At 44.0% G+C, this 18523-nt stretch overlaps 2 protein-coding genes across 3 annotated transcripts; both read left to right on the plus strand.

Moving 5' to 3' along the window:
- Positions 1 to 330: 330 nt before the first annotated feature.
- Positions 331 to 13386, plus strand: LNO1 (Nuclear pore complex protein). Of its 2 annotated transcripts, XM_087543093.1 has the most exons (18): positions 331 to 757; positions 850 to 1067; positions 1456 to 1615; positions 2179 to 2325; positions 3028 to 3152; positions 4384 to 4493; positions 4779 to 4921; positions 5000 to 5162; positions 5292 to 5464; positions 5591 to 6357; positions 6805 to 6957; positions 7063 to 7120; positions 8001 to 8134; positions 8206 to 8330; positions 8760 to 9078; positions 9304 to 9511; positions 9614 to 11614; positions 12990 to 13386. In XM_087543093.1, exons 1-18 carry the CDS (start codon positions 547 to 549, stop codon positions 13109 to 13111), a joined length of 5337 nt encoding a protein of 1778 aa, XP_087399219.1. In that variant the 5' UTR covers positions 331 to 546; the 3' UTR covers positions 13112 to 13386. The 2 variants fall into 2 exon arrangements, with proteins under 2 accessions (XP_087399219.1, XP_087399220.1); XM_087543094.1 differs by lacking the exons at positions 331 to 757; positions 850 to 1067; positions 1456 to 1615; positions 3028 to 3152 and having other exon boundaries at positions 2189 to 2325.
- A 1983-nt stretch (positions 13387 to 15369) lies between these two features.
- Positions 15370 to 17702, plus strand: LOC147983767 (myb-related protein 1-like). The gene is made up of 7 exons (XM_087543095.1): positions 15370 to 15636; positions 15725 to 15950; positions 16042 to 16118; positions 16217 to 16274; positions 16369 to 16456; positions 16545 to 16614; positions 16998 to 17702. The coding sequence occupies exons 1-7, from the start codon at positions 15586 to 15588 to the stop codon at positions 17493 to 17495; spliced, it is 1068 nt and encodes a 355-aa protein (XP_087399221.1). The 5' UTR covers positions 15370 to 15585; the 3' UTR covers positions 17496 to 17702.
- Positions 17703 to 18523: the final 821 nt, after the last annotated feature.

Here is an 18523-nt window from a genome sequence, read left to right on the forward strand (position 1 = left end):
ATATTAAAAGGTAACTAGATCCCTCCCGGAGGCCGTGTGGTTACACTGGTGTTCTTTGACGGTAGAGGTACTTGGCTCGAATCCTAGCAGCGCCTTTTTTTTTGGTGTTTTTTTTTTACTGGTGTTCTTTTTTTTTTGTTAGATGGGCCGGCCCAGCCTGACGCGGGGGTGTGCGCCCGTTTGTGCCCATGCCTGTAACGGGCGCAACGGGCGCCGTTTAGGGAATGCCCGAGAGCAAGGGCCCAAAAAACCACAGCTCTGCCGTAGCCCAAGACCGAGGCCGTCAAAAAGGTCCATTGTTTTGTAGCCCACGGTCACTCCAGGTTACCACCACCACATTCGCCGCCGGGAACCCTCCGCTCCCCGCCGTCCCCGTCCCTCTGCTGACTGCTCAGCTTACAAACCACGCTAACCTCTTCCTAAATCTTCGGGTAACTCCAAATTTCGAAAGCCCCCGTCGCTGCTGCCTCGCCGCGGCGCAAAATCAACCGCCCCCCCTCCCAACTTCCTCCCCAGAACCCTAGCCCCCGGCCGCCACCGCCGGCCATGGCGGCGCCTCGGGAGCTGGACCTCTCCGACGAGGTCGAGGGCGAGATGGACGGCACCACCGACTTCGTCTTCCGCCTCGTCGGCGACCCCATCCCCGTCCTACCCCCCGCCTCCGCCCCGCTCCCCCTCTTCGACCTCCAGTCCCCTCCCGCGCGCCCGCTCGCCGTCTCCGACCGCCACGCCGCGGTCTTCCTCGCTCACCCCAACGGTAAGCTTGCCCCGAATCGCCATCCGCCAAGCGCCCGCCTCTGCATTCCTGTCAGACCTCACCGCCTAGGGTTTCCCGCTCTCTGCTTCCAGGGTTTATCGCCGCGAGGACGAAGGCGTTGATCGAGGCCAGCAAGGAGGCCAGGGAGAAGGGCAAGGTGAGCACCCGCTGCGCGCAGGACTGCTGCGTCACCGACGTGCCCCTCCCCGGCGTCACTCTCCTAGCGCTCTCCCGCGACCAGTCCGTGCTAGCTGCCTGCACGGGCACTGAGATCCAGTTCTTCTCGGCTACTTCCTTGCTCACCGATAAGGTTGGACCATCTTTTCCAGTTCCCCACAAAATCGTGTGAACAATGCAATGTCAGTCCAGGGCAGCGTAACAGGACAATACCACAATAGAATATTAGAATGGGATTATCTGTTCTGCTGCAGTGCATTTTTCCACAGCATGTTCCGAGTTAGATATTTGTGTAAGAACAAGCTGGTAGTAATGACCAATGAGCTAATGCCATTGATGGTGTTTACCAGTTTTTTAATGCTTTGGCGATTCCTGGCAATGACCAGGTTTACTGGTTGAGTGTTTGTTGATCCTGGCGCCGGATATGGTCTGGGTTGCTGTATAATAAATCGTAGTTTTACTGTTTTCAACAGTAGCTGCCTTTTCCATGATTACCGTTGTCTAATAATTTTGCTCTACAGGATATCAAGCCGTCATCATCATGTAGCATGGGACGATCTGGCACTGTCAAAGATTTCAAATGGCTAGATAATGCCTATATTGTACTCTCGAATGGTGGATTGCTATCTCATGGGAGTTTGGGGCAAGGCCTGAAGGATATAATGGAAAATGTTGATGCTGGTTTGTCTCTTTTCCTACCCTTTTCCTGGGTTAACATTCTTCGACTTATGTAACTTCTACCATATGACCAGAAATCATGCCCTAGGATACCTGTCAGTTGGTTTGTTAGAAAAGCAAGTGATTAGCTTTTAATAATCCACTGATTTTGACATATGAGTACTTATATCATAGAGCATGTCAATTGTTTGACTGCTACATTATTGAGGATCAATACAACAAAAAATTAATGTAATAGTGCTATAATATGTACCACTCCTGTTGGGTACCCCCCCCCCCCCCCCCCCCCCCCAAAAAAAACGGTATTATTCTTTGTAATGCTTAGGCTTTACAAAATCAACCTGATTAGTATTGGTAGAGGGCTGTATGACAATAATGCTGGTACAAAATGTAGTATGTGTCTTGGGTGCAGCGCAGCATCCATCTTCAGGCACCGGTTCACTTTTGGGGCTGATATGTGCTGTCCTTCAGAACTTGCTACGACATTTCTTTTTGTGTTGTAATTGAAGTTACTCATCATTGTCTTGGTTGTGCTGAAGTTTGCCATCTTTCTGAAATATATGTAGTTGACTGTTCCAAGGACGGGAACCATATTGCTGTGGCAAGAAAGAATTCACTCAGGATATTATCACCAGATTTGAAGGAAACATGTTGCATGGCCCTCTTGTTTCAGTTGTGGCCTGATAGTGATTCAGAGGGCACTGACATCAAAGGTAATGAGTCTCCATTTTGGTTTTTGGTATATGTCTCAGGTATATATTGAATTGTTGGGTTGCTCCAATTTTCTTGCTGTATCTACAAGGACAAGAGTAAAATAATACTAAATCGATGAATCTAATTATTGGAGAAGTAAAGTGTGCACCACAAAGATCATGGGATGAATGTTGAAACCAAACTTCCCTATATTGTTCCCTAATATCATCTCAAAATTTCCTACGGAACTTTGCATCTTTATCAATGGTTCTTCGATATATAATTTCAAAAGATGGCTATGATACAAATTTTAGCCTGTGGTGCACTTCACAAATATTTTTTACACCATGTTGTCCATCCTGCAATGTGATCATATTTGTGAGCTGTGTGTTGCTCGCTCATTTTGCACCTAAAAAGAACCATGCTTGCTAGCATGATCTACTACAGATTAAAAATCAATTTACAAGGAAAAGAATATATCGTGAGTCAACGACCAAACAAGCTAACTCTCAGGGTAGCAACATGATCATATTTATGAAACTGCATTATGTTAGTGCCGCAATCAGCCACGAGGCCATCAGGCATAACTGCATATCCTTATAGAACTGGGGAAGGATTGACTGTGTATACAGAAAATAACACCATTTAATACATCAAATCATGTTTAGTAGTAGATGTTACCATGATTCTTTGTTGATATTATATGTTCAAAATTTCATCAGTGGATTCCATCGGGTGGGTTCGCGATGATAGCATTGTTGTCGGTTGTGTTCGATTGAATGAAGAAAGCAATGAAGAGGGTTATCTGGTCCAAGTTATAAGAAGTGGAGGAGATACATTTTTTGAGGTGAATTGCTCTTCTAGTTCTGGCTGCTTCTCCTCTTTTAATTCACATTTTGTTGTGTGGCGTTTCTTTGGTGAATGTGTCATTTGCTAAATGTTCTTTCTGGGAACATTCTTGGGTAAAGCTACATTTTTTGAGGTGAATTGTTCTTCTAGTTCTGGCTGCTTCTCCTCTTTTGATTCGCATTTTGTTCTGTGGTGTTTCTTTGGTAAATGTGTCATTTGCTAAATGTTCTTTCTGGGAACATTCTTGGGTAAAGCTACCTCAGTTTGGCAAATATTTATTTTAAAGCATATTTATGCACACAAGACTAAGTGTGGTCGGTAGTTGTATGTATTTAAGAAATGTAAATCAAATACTTATGGTATTATCCTTCAAAACACAATTTATATGACAGAAAAGTGATCCCATTAGATTCGCATTCAAAAGTGCTAGTAATGATTGAAATTTTCTATGACAGAAACCACATATTATTGGAGTAATAATTGATCAAAGCCTTGTCTTAATGAATCAGATGTATCGCCATTATCTGAGTGATAGTCTTGATTTTCATTTTATTGTTGGTTGTCTGTGTGTGAAAAATGGTGTTTTCACTCTGCACATGTTGGCAAATTATGCTGAAATCTAGGAATGAAAGCACCCTTTGAGCCATACTGTGCCCGCTGCCAAAGAGATCTCAGGCTTGTTGGATGTGGTAATAATATCAATATTGTCACTGACTTGTAGATTATTCTTCATGAAGACTAATCTTTTGAAGTGGCAGTTGTCACTTGTAACTCCTTGAGAGCAGAGTCCATTAGTAAACTACTTGCATGTATGTCTATCCAAAATTACTGAACTGATACTTCGTTCTGCATAAATTTATCCTGAAAAGATGTAGGAATGCCACATACTCCATCCGTCCCAGAATAAGTGTCTCAACTTTGTACTAACTTTAGTGTTAGTACAAAGTTGTACTAAGCTTGAGACACTTATTTTAGGACGGACGGAGTATATACTAGAATTAAGATGTATTGGGCTATTGCCTATTAGGTTCTGTAATGGATATGATCACGTGCTGGTAATGGAGTATTATATTTAACTTAGGAAGGAAAACTCAGCTATATGCGGTGACCCTTTTGTATTGTGTAACAAAACATATTTACTAAGATATTCTAGTTTGTGCTCCCTTTGACTTCTGAATTTCCGTACTGACTGGCTGAAGTAATGTTATTGCTTTCTTAATGCCTTATAGAGCTCAAGCAAGCCAGTTGTTTTTAGCTATGATGTTTTCGGAGGTATCATGGATGATATTTTACCATCTGGAGTTGGACCAAATCTGCTATTGGGCTATCTGCATCGCTGGTATGCAAAACCGGACTCAACATTCTTTATTCAACAATACCTCTATAATCTATAATCTATAATCTAGCTGTTGTTTATTTCATGTACTTTGTGTGCATGGTGGTGTTGGAAAGAACCTTTTTTCCCATAAATACTGTAGGGGAAGCCTATACGCCGGGAAGAATTATTTAACAGAGTGCACCATAGTACCATACAGATAGATAGAATATTTGAAAAGGGTATTTGCAGATGGATTCTGTCTCTTGTTATTGTTGTCATGTCTGATATATTTGTGTAATTTGACAGGGATCTCCTGGTTGTTACAAATAAAAAGAGCACCGATGACCACATTTCTCTTTTGAAATGGCCGTCGAGAACTGATGAGGAAAGAACTGTGGTATTCCTCGAAATGGTGGAGGATAAATATAGTCCTAGGATTGATCTGCAAGGTATGACATAACTCAGAAAACCACAATAACATACCCTATTCATTGTTTTGAAAACAATATACTCCTTTTGGCTTTCAGAAAATGGTGATGACAATGTTATATTGGGGTTTGGTGTGGAGAATGTTTCGTTATTTCAGAAGATCACAGTACTGGTTGGACCTGAACAGAAGGAGGTTGCCCCTCAACATCTTCTACTTTATTTGACTAGTGAAGGGAAACTAATTATTTACTATCTTGCCAGGTAGGTTTTTTGTTGAAACTTGGCAGTGCCATAGTTAGATGAAAAGACTGTTTACTTTTGTACTGCATTTCCTATATACTGACATTTTGTTTTGAATATTTTCCTTGTTTTGACACTGTTCTAATTTAGGATTTCTGACCCGTCCGATTTACCTCAAACAAGTCTGTCTACCATTGAGGATAGTAATGTGAATAAACAAATTTCTCCTGCAACTGCGTCTAATAAGGATCTGACTCCAAGTGTTACAAGCTCAATGGCCAAGAGTCTGCTCGCAGGACCTGGGGCATCTAGCGCACCAGCAGGTAAGAGATCGCTACTCAGGACTCAGGAGTTACTATCTTGCATCTCGACCTCTGCTGGGCTGTTTTCTATATTTCTTACCAGTGTTGGAAACTTAAAGAATTCTGCTATTTCTTTTATTCTTGCAGAGAAAGATCAGCATGGATCAGGAGATGCAAAGAGCAGTTTCCCAATTTCAAATAGCAAGGACATAGCTGCTGGCAGTTCATTGCTTATCTCTTCTGATAAGAAGCCATTGGATACCAAGCAAGTGAACACGGCTTCCCCATTTGCACCTCCCTCTAGCTCAGCACCAACAGGCAACATGAAACCTGGAATGCCGTTCAGCTTTTCAACAGGTAATAATGTTGGTCTAAATTCAACAGGAAGCAAGGGATCTAGTGAACCAGTTTCTTCATGGCAACCGAACACCAGCGGCAGTTTTGTAAGCAGCCAACTTGGTAAAGGTGGCTTCGATTCAGCCAAACCACTGGGAGCATTTGGGGGGTCTCAGAACGCTACAAAAAGTGGTGGTAGCCTTAGTTTTAAATCATCAGTGTTCAGCTCAGATGGATCTGTTCCAGTTAAGACTGCAGAAAGGGATGGGGCTAGTAGTTTCGGAAGCTACCCAGCGCAAACCAGCTACACTACTGAGAGGAAAGTTCTTGGTTCCTCAGCTGGCTTAAGTTCTGTGCCATCATTGTCGATTTCTCCAAATAAACCAGTTGGAGCTTCATCTGCTGGGTTTGGGGCAGGAAATCTTGAAGTACCTCCTGTCTCCCGTGGATCACCTCTGCCACAACAAACCATTGGCAAATCACCCAACAACAGGAACCATACGTCAGCGGATTCAAAAAATTTCAAGTTGGGCACAATGTTTGATACCCAACAAGATCTATCTAAGAAGATTTACAGTGTAAGATCAAGCTGTTTTAGTATAATGTTTACTATTAAGCCTTATCTGACTCATCGTGATATACATATCTATCATAAGTATCCTATTGATTGAATTTCCTAAATACGTTCACCTTGTCTAACTTTTTCAGTGCATTTCCTTTGATATGCATATCTCCATTATTGAGTTTCTTGCATATGTTTATCTCGTTCAACCTTAAATAGAACATTCTTTTGCACCAGTCCAGAGACCTGATTTTTTTTATTCTATTCTTCAATTGTTTCATGCTAGGACCATATTCCTCTCGTGACTATAGTAAACATGTTATCCTCCAATGTATTAAATAATTTAAATATTGGATTTGGATCTACTTTACAGTTTGCTACCTCACTGAGCACTTAACTGCCAGAATGCATGTGTTGCATCTTCTCTATTTTGACCAATAAGTTTTGCCCTTTCATTAAACAGATAAATGATATGACCGAGGAGTTAGATACCCTCCTGTCATACATAGAAAAAGATGGTGGTTTCAGAGATGCTTGCATGACCTTGCAGCAGCGTCCTCTTTCAGTTCTTGAGGGTGATCTGCAAAACCTCTTGGAACTATTGCAGGTCTTCAAGGTAATTTATTTATTTTCATCTGGACTTTTCTTGGGGGTCTCAGACATTATTTGCAGTACTGCCTGTTCAAAATTATTACTTAACATGTCTTATTGTGAACTCCAGAACAAAGTAGAGGAACAATGTTCAAAAGCTGAAGATCTTCGAAATAAGATGTTCCAAGGTACTTCCTGTTTATACCTGGAAATAGAACAATAAGAACACTTCACCTTAAACTAGAACAGATGCACTGTCATAATGTCGTTAGTGATTAATATATACCTGGAAGAAATAATTTAATCATCATTCAAATCTTTCGATACGCTATAGACCAGCGCCTTTGTAATCTATAGTTACCTGAGATCCCCATGCACTTGGTTTGGTGCCATGTTCTTTTTTGGCAGAGAAGTTACTGAACCGCACTTTTTTTTTGAAAAAATGTTGATATATTGTATCTCTCATCTATTGATGCTCATAACTTTGCTTACTTCACAATTCCCCTAACACATGCATCCTACACATTTTAGAATTTTGAGCCCCCCTTCGAAATATTATTGTTTAGACATAAAAAGAGTCCACACTATACAATTTCACTATGGCTGTTAGGTCAGGGTACAAACTGGGGGTTCCGTGTGTTGCATCTGAGCAGATATCTGATGCATCTGGTGTGTCTAACAAGATAAATCTGCAGAGAGTTTACCAAAGGTTTCTCATTGAATCCACTATACCAGTATCTGAGTGCTGTGTGGCCGTCTGCTTTAACAAGCTTCTATTAAGTTGAAATATTAACACTGTTGTGCTTCTTATCAAAATCATGGCATCACTTATAAACTTTCCTAGGCAATGCACCTTAAGTTTACCAGCTGATCTATGAGGATTTTCCAAGTTATTACTGGTAGTTTTGAAGTTCTGTCAATCCCTTGACATGGAAAACATAGTGTCTGTACTCTGGAGAGATAAACAGTTAATCCACTTGCGCCCAAGCTTTTTTCTGGGCGAGGAAAAATGTCCAAATAAACATTTGACCTATGCATTGAATGACCTTATTTTCTGTTTCTCCCCAGTTTCTGCTAGGCAAGCTTATATGAAGGGAATTCTCACTCAGTCTTCAGATACTCAGTACTGGGATATATGGAACCGCCAGAATTTGAGTCCAGAATTTGAGGCAAAGAGGCAAAATATTCTCAAAGCTAATCAGGTACTACTGTCTAATTCAAGTGCTTTTGAAATATTAATGAACTAATGGCTTTTCCTTTTATTATCATATAGAATTTGACAAATCAGCTGGTAGAGCTGGAGAGGCACTTCAATAATCTGGAGATGAACAAATTTGGTGAAACTGGAAGAGTTGCTTCAAGTCGTAGAGCTGTTTATTCCAACAAGTCACGGTCTAGGTATTCACCTACCATCTCGGCAGAGTATCCCAATGCATTTTGTTGATATTAACATCAAATGGATGACAAACGTGGAACAATATTCAAACAGCTGCTATTGTGATTTTGGTCCAAAATTAAATCAATCATTTTGCTAGCATGTTCGGAGAGATCTGTAAATCCCTCTTGACATAAAAGGGATGGGTTGTGTGACCTGTATTAACTTGTTGAAATTGCTTCTCATTTTAACGTACCTGACAGTGTTGGTTGTGGTGTGACCTTAGTGGTAGAAATACAGTGTAATTAATTCAGAATACTGTTCTGCGAATTTGGTAAATTTGCTGTGTTATAACCATGCCTGTCTTCTGTACCACTTTTTGTAGTGAGTCATTTTCCAATTCCATCCATTTTTGTGAGCTTCTTACCTGATTTCCAGTATTTACTTGACAGTCAGACACAGTTATCCAGCGTGTACAATGCACTGAATTCGCAATTAGCAGCAGCAGAGCAACTATCTGAATGCCTTTCAAAGCAGATATCTGCACTAAATATAAGTTCTCCTTCTAAGAAGCGAGGGGCAGTGACCAAAGAGTTGTTTGAATCAATTGGTCTAGCCCATACGGCAGATGCAGCCAAATTTTCAGGCGGTACCCCTTCCAAGTTAATTCAAAGGTTTCCATCCACGAAAGAGCACACAAAGGGCATGCTGGGACCTTCCAAGAGTGCTGAACCTGAGACTGCACGAAGGAGGAGAGAGTCACTGGATAGGGTAAACTCCCAGACCAATATTTGCATTTGTATCTAATATGCATGTGATTTGCAAAGAAGATGTTGATCTTCAGTTCCCAACTCCCATTAACCCCCATCCTGCAAATCATGTGATTTGCAAAGATGTTTTCTCTTGGCATATGTTTGCTCTATACCTCTTTTCTTTTGTGTTCTACGTGGTTGACTGGAATCAGATCTAACATGAGTTCCTTTTTTTTTCTGATAGAGTTTGGCTAGTTTGGAGCCTCAGAAAACTACTGTAAAGAGAATAGCGCAGCAACAACGCCTCAAGATTAGCAGTGATCTCCCATTCAGGTCAAACAAGAAAATGTTTGATTCTCAAATGGCAGCTATCTCCCAGGAAACTTTTGGTGGTAGCCCCAGTTCATCAATAGTCGAATCATATACTAGCAGGGTTCGTTCTCCAATTGAAGGTAAGTTATTGGCCGTAGGCATTGATAGATACATGGGTATTTCAAGGAGGTCCTGATTATAGACACTGTTACAACATATGACATTCTGCTTGTCTTTTACAGTGCTGGATGAGAAAACAAAACCATCAGGACCCCAGGGCAACTCTTTGTTCAAATGGGTAAAGGAACCAGCTGGGTCATCTCAGGGTTCAGAGCAAAAGCATCTTGACTTATCAGGGCGAATGAGAAGTGCTGATCAGTCTTCAAAGTTGACACCATCTTCACCGGCATCATTCAGTTACACACAGAAGGATGCAAGGGATAGGACCAGCACACCTAATGTTGCATCTTTAGGCACAATGCATACCGTGCCTAAGTCAAATACTCTGACCTTCAAAACCAATATAGCTCCTAAAACTAACACCAATACACGGCCAGATATGTCACCTTCAGTGTCGAGCCCGATGCCTGTCAAAACTTTGTCTGGGGATTCTGGAGCTGGATTTACCTTGACTACAAAGAACAGATATGGTGACCAGGACGTACCATCTTTTGGAAGCATGAAAGGGTTTGGCATTTCTCCACAGAATACAGGTGTTAATAAACCATCTTTGTCTTCTGAACCTTCTAAGCCTGTTGTGTTGCATGGGAAGACTTTCCAAGTTAGTGGAGTCAGTGATACTATGCAGAACTCAGCCAAAGCTTCACCCCAGGTGGCATTTTCACCAACATCACAGTCATCTTCATTTCCTATATTGTCAGGTGCTTCCTCTTCAGCTGCATCGCTCTTATCAACCATGCAAGCATCAGCTGCAAAGACTTCTGATGTTTCATCTCCAACGGTTTCTTCCACACTCCCACCACAGGAGTCAGCACCAAAAACTCACCCAACAGTACCTGAGGGTACCGTGTCTTGTTCCCTGCCATCTATACCAACACCTGTTAAGGAGTCATTACCTGGCTTGAATAAAAATGCATCTACTAAACCTGAAGTGGTGGCACCAGAGGTAACTGGAACCACAGTCTCTGTAAGTGCTACTTTAACAGGCGTACCTACAAGTGAAAGCAAAACTGCATTGCTTCCGGTGACCAATAGCAGCTTACCTTCTAATCCTCCATCCATTCCTGTGCCTAAAGTTGTGCCAGGGGCAACAGAATCTGCTGTTGTCACTTCCACAAGAAAAGATGCAGGACCAAGCAATCTCTCATCAGATGAAGATGAAATGGATGAGGAGCGTCCTTCTGCAAGTGCAGATCTAAACTTGGGAGCCCTTAGTGGGTTTGGTCTTGGGTCCGCACCTTCTTCAAGTCCTAAAAAATCCAATCCTTTTGGGAGCGCATTTGGTACGTCTGAGAGTAAAAGTTCAAGCTCACCGTTTACTTTGACCACCAGTCCAGGACAGCTTTTCCGTCCAGCATCACTGAGCATTCCTTCATCTCAGCCAGCACAGCCATCTCAATCAACTAGCTCAAGTACATTTTCTAGTGCATTCTCAAGTGGGCTTGGTGGATTTGGACAGTCTGCACAGATTGGATCAGGGCAGCAGTCGGGATTTGGGCAGTCTGCACAAATTGGAGCTGGTCAGCAGGCAGGTTTTGGGCAGCCAGCACAAATTCAGTCAGGATTTGGCCAGCCGGCACAAGTTGGAGCTGCGCAACAGTCAGGATTTGGGCAGCCTGCACAAATTGGGGGTGGGCAGCAGTCAGGATTCGGGCAGCCTGCACAGCTTGGTGCTCAGCAGGCGCTTGGATCTGTTCTGGGTTCTTTTGGACAATCACGCCAGCTAGGAGGCTTTGGTGGATTTGCTAGTTCCTCTTCTGGGGCTTTTGCTTCTGCACCTTCCAGTAATTCTGGATTTGCTGGTGCTGCAGCAGGTGGAGGTTTCTCTGCAGCTGCTACTTCTGTTGGTGGAGGGTTTGCTGCTGCTGCTACCGGTGGAGGGTTTGCTTCTCTTGCCTCCAAAAGCGGTGGTGGTTTTGCTGCCGCAGCTTCATCTTCTGGTGGTTTTGGTGGTGCAGCCCAGGGTGGTGGTTTTGGAGGTGCGGCCCAGGGTGGTGGTTTTGGAGGTGCGGCCCAGGGTGGTGGTTTTGGAGGTGCAGCCCAGGGAGGTGGCTTCGGAGGTGGTGAGATCTCTAGAATTTTTGCTCTATTTTGGATGCACATACTTATATACTTTGGCCTATATCTATATGTTCATGATTTGATGTGCTGGGTACATATTTCCTTGTCAAGACATGTCTCTAAAACGCTAACTAGTTGTCCAACTGTTTATTAACTATTTGAGCCAAAGTTCTAACTAATGGTTAAAGAATGGAACTGTCACCTAACCTTATACACATCCTTCTCCATGATTTAACTACTTCCAATCCAGATAATTATATACATATTTTTTTTTGCAGTATAAAAAAAGCACCCTTGTACATCTTATACACATAATGAAACTCGCAGCAATAGTACACGGTAGCAGCAGAAAGAGGGAGACCTGACTGAAGTATGCTTTGTTAAATGCCTCATGTCTGACGTTCCATTCTATAGGAACATAAATTCCTGCTGTTAAATGGCAGTGGTAAATGTTTTAACATCCAGTAAACTATATAAACGACCTTTCCTATTAGTTTGAACCTTTGAATTGAATTTAACAGCAGTGTATGGCTTACCTTTACCTTGTTATTGGCCTTTTACAAGGCCACAATGGCCTCTATTTAGCAGTGATTTGAGCTAGCTGATTGAATGACAATTACAATTAAGTATAGTAAATGTTTGATTTTCTGTGAGTGAAGTATATTAAATCTGACATGTACTAAATATTCTTTGAAGTTAAACTGTAGAATAGTGCTTGTTTCTTCTGGAAAGAACACCAACGCATAATGCTTTTGGCATATGAAAAAAAGAGAGGTTTGGCTTTCTTGTCAGGAATAGCAATAATCAGGTTTTGATGAGGTTGCTTTATTTAGTTGGGGCTGTGTTTAGAATATACTCCCAAAACAAGTGCATTTTTTCTTTATTTTCCTTGTAAAAGTTATCTGGTCTTGGGTTTAGGAGTAGCCTAAGTATTTAAGATACTATTATCTTTCTGCACAGCCGTGATTACTAAACTGAACAAATAATCAGTTTCAGTATGTTATTAATTACTCCCTCCGTCCCAAAATAAATGTCTCAACTTAGTATAAACTTTAGTACAACTTTGTACTAAAGTTGAGACACTTATTTTTGGACGGAGGGAGTACTTAGCTATTGACCGTTTTGTTAAAAACATCGCCAATCAATTATTACTTGAGTATTGGTGTTTTCATGTGTATTTCCAAATGTAGGCTTGTTGTCCCACAAGATTATTTTTGAGATAATCGTTTTAGTTGACATAACAGAGTAACAACTTATAATCAGTTTGGCCTTCTGGGGGTTTGTGACTAAATGATGAGTTTTACTTATAGCTTGATCTTATACCAACTTTGTTGTCTGCAATTTTTTAGGACTAACATAATTTGGTTGATCTTGAAGGTGGTTTTGGAGCTTTTGGCAGTAATAACCAAGGGTCTACTGGTTTCTCATCATTTGGTGGGAGTGGCGCTGCAGGGCCTGGAAGACCCCCGGCGGATTTTTTGACGCAGATGAGAAAATAGTGCACTTTGTCTCCAGGCACCCCCAAGTACTGTCCAGAAATGTTCAAACGGCTTTTGCTGTTGTATGTAAATCAAAAACCTTTTTTGACATGCTGGATGACAACATTTGTGCGAAAGCTGATGTTGCTAAGATGGAGCTCCAATATTCGCCTGTCCCGTATTCAGTACAGCACTGCAGCATTTAGTCATCGTTCTGAAAGACGAGAGTATTCGTGGCAACAACAATGTTTTAGGTGGGAACAACATATTGTTGTGGTTGGTTCATGATGCATTCATGTATGCTGATGCTGGGTCTCGCCATTGCCAGGTACCTTGTCAGCAAAAGACATCTCGAGAGAGTGCAAAAGAGAAGCACTCGACCATATTTTCCTAGAAAGAAAAATGATCAGTGTATTTCGCCCCTGTTTATTTTTGTACACCATCAAAAGAGGAAACGGCTGCCCCGTCCTTTTTTCTCTACGTGGCTCGGTTCACTGCTGACATCGGTTGCAAATTCACTATTCAACACCATATATTCCTTGTTGCTTTAACAGAACTGGCCGCTGAGGCTGCCAGGTGCGTACACAGGGATGAAAAACAAAAGCATACGATGCCAAGCACTTGTTAACAAGCAACGGCCTGAGGTATTCGCTTATCTTTGTGCAAATATAAGAAGGGGAAAAGCTACGGCTGGAAGGAGTTTATTCCATGTCTTAGCGCGCCATACTATAGTTTCCTTCTCTCTTTTGGCCCGCGAACCGATGCTGGAGGAATATATGCATGGTTTTAGTTCCTCCTTGTGATAACCGATTGGTCATATTTGTTGACAACTTAATGCGGAAGGAATCCGGCAGGTGCTTGGAACAGAACATATGCACGCACGTACGCCTCACTCAGTTACAGGGACGCCCACAGGTACAAGCATATCATGAGGACGTGAACCCGTGGCTCATATCTCAGTATAATTAGGTGATGATCTGTTCCTGGTCGCAGTGACAAGCTGCTGATTGATTCCCTCTACACCTTAGAGCAGATTTAATCGATCCACGTAGCAGCAGCAGCAGCAGCAGGGAAGCATAATCCAACGGAACCCAAAGAGGAAGGCGCCGGCTTTTAAAAGAAGAGAGAAAATACTGCTCCGCGGCATCACCCACCCCCTTTGCTTTTTGTATGGTCAAGCTTTCCCTGCAAGCCCCACCGCATCTAGCAGCCGCAGCCGCAGCCGCAGCCAAAATCTCATGTGGTTTTCGCATGGGTGAAAATGCCAAAGCGGCATAAGCCAACCAGTTCATCATCATTAGCATTACTACTTTGCATGCCACATGCAGAAGTACTAGAGCCAAACCAACCAGCCAACAGTGAAGCTGCGGCGTCGGCTTCAAAGCTCACCTCCCCAGCGTTCCTTTGGGAGGTGCCAAACTTGCCAGAGGAGACACCGCGGGGGAAGGAACTCAATGCTTATTCCGTGATTATTCCACATTCCTTGCCTTTGTGCGGACTCCTCACTCCCGAGAAGGCATCCAAGAATGGGCGCCTCCGCTTTAGCCCTCTTTTGCATGCTGCACTCATGCCCAAATTCCCCTTCTGGATGCCCGCCCCGCAGTCAAAAGATCGATGGCCGGCCCCTCCTCAGCCCCTGCGCTCCCCCGACTGATATTCCTCCTGTTCCTCGACACACACATGCAGTGAACCTGCGCGGCGACGCAGGTGATCATTGCGGATCGATCGCATGGATGGAATACTAACCAATGCTGATTGACCACAAATGTTGCCGCGCGCCCTCTCGTTTCAGCAATCAAAGAGGCCCGGAAATGACACCGGAATCGGTTCCGGGCACTCAAGGAATCTATCCAAAGAGGCCCGCAAGTTCTCATGCAACACATACAACAGCTCGAGGAATCTAAGAGCAGGGAGAGGCCTGCAAGTTCTCACCCGGGCAGCGCGAAAGTCGCCATGAGAAGAGAATGAGGTGCTCCCTCAAAAGGAAAAGATCGCGCTTCGCTTTCGGGCTTTCGCCGGCCCTTCTCAGGCCGGCGCCACGTACGTAACTTCCGGCCAAATCAGGCGCAAATGTATCATCTATGCATGCTCAGAGAGAGGTTGTTAACTTGTTGTTGTAGCTGCAAAGGGAGAAAGATCGGCCAGGGGTGGGGGGAGGGGGTGGGTGCCCTCGGAAGGAATAAGGATCATATCTCTTTTCAGCTCCTGCGAATATAGGGTCCTCGCGCTTTGAGTGTTGAGCTTGCTCCAACGATCCGAGATTCCCTCCCTCCCTCCCCCCCTGCCTCATCCATCCGTCCATCTACCTCTGCCCTTATAAGTCGAGACCCCGCGTTAGATCGCACGGGAGGTGGTTGGGTTCCATAGTCATAGGCCAAGGTTGTCTCACTCCCGGAAGGCCGGCCGTGGTCCGAGTCTTTCTTTGGTTACTAGAAATAGCGGCGCCGGTGGTAAAGCTGCAGCGGGGATCTTGTCTGTCGGCGGGCCGCCCAGGAATGTGCAGCATGCAGGCAGAGCATTGCCAGTACATGACGGAGCCTGAGCAGGTAAAAGAGTTGCACCTGCAAGGAAGAATTACCTTTGCTCGACTTGTTCTGACTTGTGTTCTTACGTGAGATGTTTGATTGATGGCAGATGTATCACCAGCAGCAGCAGCAGTTTCATGATCACAGGCAGCACATGTCCTCGAGGCCTAGCTTGTCCCCGGAGAAGAAGTTCTTCATGAAGGGCCAAGGAGGGGCAGGAGGAGGAGGAGATTCGGGGCTCATCCTGTCGACGGATGCGAAGCCTCGGCTTAAGTGGACTCCTGAGCTGCACGAGCGGTTCGCGGATGCGGTGAAGAAGCTAGGAGGGCCTGACAGTAAGTAAATGATCGATTTTTTTTCGTTGTTCATGGCAGAAATACATAGGTGAACCTCCTTCTGATGGCTACATTACTGATACTATCGCAGAAGCTACGCCGAAGGCAATCATGAGGGTCATGGGAATCCCGGGATTAACTCTGTACCATCTTAAGAGCCACCTCCAGGTACATGATACAGAGTTGTTATTTAGCTATTGTTTATCTAGCATGATGCATGTGTTTGTTTGAGCAAGAAACTTAGCTGTTTAACTGTTTCCTCATAGAAATTCAGACTTAGCAAGAATCTCCAAGCACAAGCTAATGCCGTCAATGCAAAAAATGGTGAGTAAATCATATATGGGTCTGAGGCAAAGTTATTTGCTAATTATCCAATAGATGATGTATCATTAACCCTGCTTTCGATTTTTATTTCCAGTTTATGGCTTTGGCACAGCGACGGATAAAGCGTGTGAAGGGCATGGATCATCAGGTGATCACCTGAACCGAGAGACGAACACCAGCAGGTAAGAAGTAATTTGGGTTTTTGCTACATATATATGCACTCGACTTGCATCCTACTTTTTTTCATGAAATTCGGCATATTTTGGTTAGGTCTATGCACATAAACGACGCCCTCCAAATGCAAATTGAGGTCCAGAGACGACTGCACGAGCAAATAGAGGTACGATAAAATAAACAGCGCAGTCTCAATCTTCTTCTGTACCTATGGAACCTACAGTTTATCACTGTCAGTAGTGCAGTAAGAATATATTACTATCTTCATTCAACATGACTGGTTTTTGCTATCCATGTCACCTGTAACCTTGGCTCAACCAAATCCTGGAAGCAAATGGTAGTCTTGTGCTGTTATATACGCTGGTCTGAAATGCTGCCATATATTCAGGAGTGCTCATTTAATTTCGGTGTCTTGAGCTGCACATTTTTCTTTCTCGTTGCTGTTTCTGAAACTGATAAACTAGCTACTACAATGTCTGAAGTTATTTTTCTCGAATACCAAGTCTGAAGTTATGAGTGAGACAGTGCATGATGGGTTGATCTTTGAAGGTACAAAGGCACCTGCAGCTCCGGATCGAAGCCCAGGGGAAGTACCTGCACTCCGTGCTGGAGAAGGCGCAGGAGGCGCTCGGGAAGCAGCACGTCGTCGCCGGCCTCGAGGCGGCGGAGCCCACGCAGCGGCTGCCGGAGCTAGCCTCGTCGGTGAGACGAGGATTACTCCAGAACGACGGCTCGGCCGATGACAGCTGCCTGACCGCGTCCGAGGACATCCTCTCCATGGGCCTCTCCGCGTCTGCCACCCGTAGAGGCTGCGGCGCTCCGTTCGAAACCTCGGCGAGCGCGAGCCGCGAGGAGGACGAGGAATGCTACCTGTTTCTCGGCAAGCCTGAGGGGCGGCGTGAGGTCAGGAGGGACGGGTGCAACGGTGGCGCGGCGTTCGGGAAGGCGGCGGAGCTGGACCTTAGCATCGGCGTCGTCGCGGCGAGCAGCAGGCGGCGGCCGGACGGCGGCGACAGGCTTGACCTGAACGGATCAGGCTGGAACTGAGTGAGAGGAGCAAGTGAGATGCATGCAAGCCATGCATGGCGGAAGCGTTCTTGCTCTGAACATGATCATGCAGAGTTTCAGAAGCAGGCGCATCCGTGCATGGAAAGCCAGAACGGCAGGACAAGAGTGACGTGGTGGCCTCCTGTAATGTCTCACAGTCTGTATGCTGCAGCTGTGATTCGGTGAAATAGTCATTTTTTGTCACGATGGCTCTTGTGTCATGCTTGTGTTATTGTGCATACCTTTTTTTTTCCTCTACAGCAAATGTAGGAGCTCCACCACTTTATCAAGTAGGGGAAAAAATGACCAGTTAATAAGAAAAATTAACTGAAAAACTTATACAACGAGCTCAACTCGTCTAGCTAAACTAGGCATGGAGCCTATACCCGTGTTGACAAGACGGTGAAATGGGCTACAAAACAGCGCCAATCAACCACAAAACAACATACATCAGACCATGACGAAGAGAAACAACGATCTCTCAACTACCAAAAATATCATCACTGCATCGGGTACCAGACTAGATCCGGTATGACCTGCAAACCGAGCACACGGTTCCCCGATTGACTTCAAAAAAGTGTGCAAGATACCGCGAAAATGAAGTACACACGAAAGAAACTCTGGTTGTTGCCGACAACCAAGAAACCTCTCCATCAAAATAAGAATTCCGCTAAGACATCTTTTTTGTTTTTGGCAAACCTGAGCCCTCAAGGAGGGCTAAATTTTATTATTTAGCAACTAAGGCAATGTGCAGACAGTAATTTCCCCTTGAGGAAATAGATTGCCTCCGAGGCCAATCTGAAATTACATTCAGAGACTTTGCTGCATAGGAAGTTGCATCTAGAAGAGGATAGACAAAAATGTACTTGGAGCGCTACTGGAGTTTTCATCAAGATTTTTATTTTCTTCGTCCTTTCCCCCCATTAAACCTGCAATAAGCATAGCCTTTGTGGCATGGATGACTTGCATATTGCTCCATTTTTTCTTATTAAAGAGAATATCATTTCTTGCTTTCCACATGTTCCATA

This window comes from Triticum urartu, chromosome 2A (genome assembly GCF_056163025.1).
Source record: "Triticum urartu cultivar PI428250 chromosome 2A, HENAU_Tu73, whole genome shotgun sequence".
NCBI classification, from domain to species: domain Eukaryota; kingdom Viridiplantae; phylum Streptophyta; class Magnoliopsida; order Poales; family Poaceae; genus Triticum; species Triticum urartu.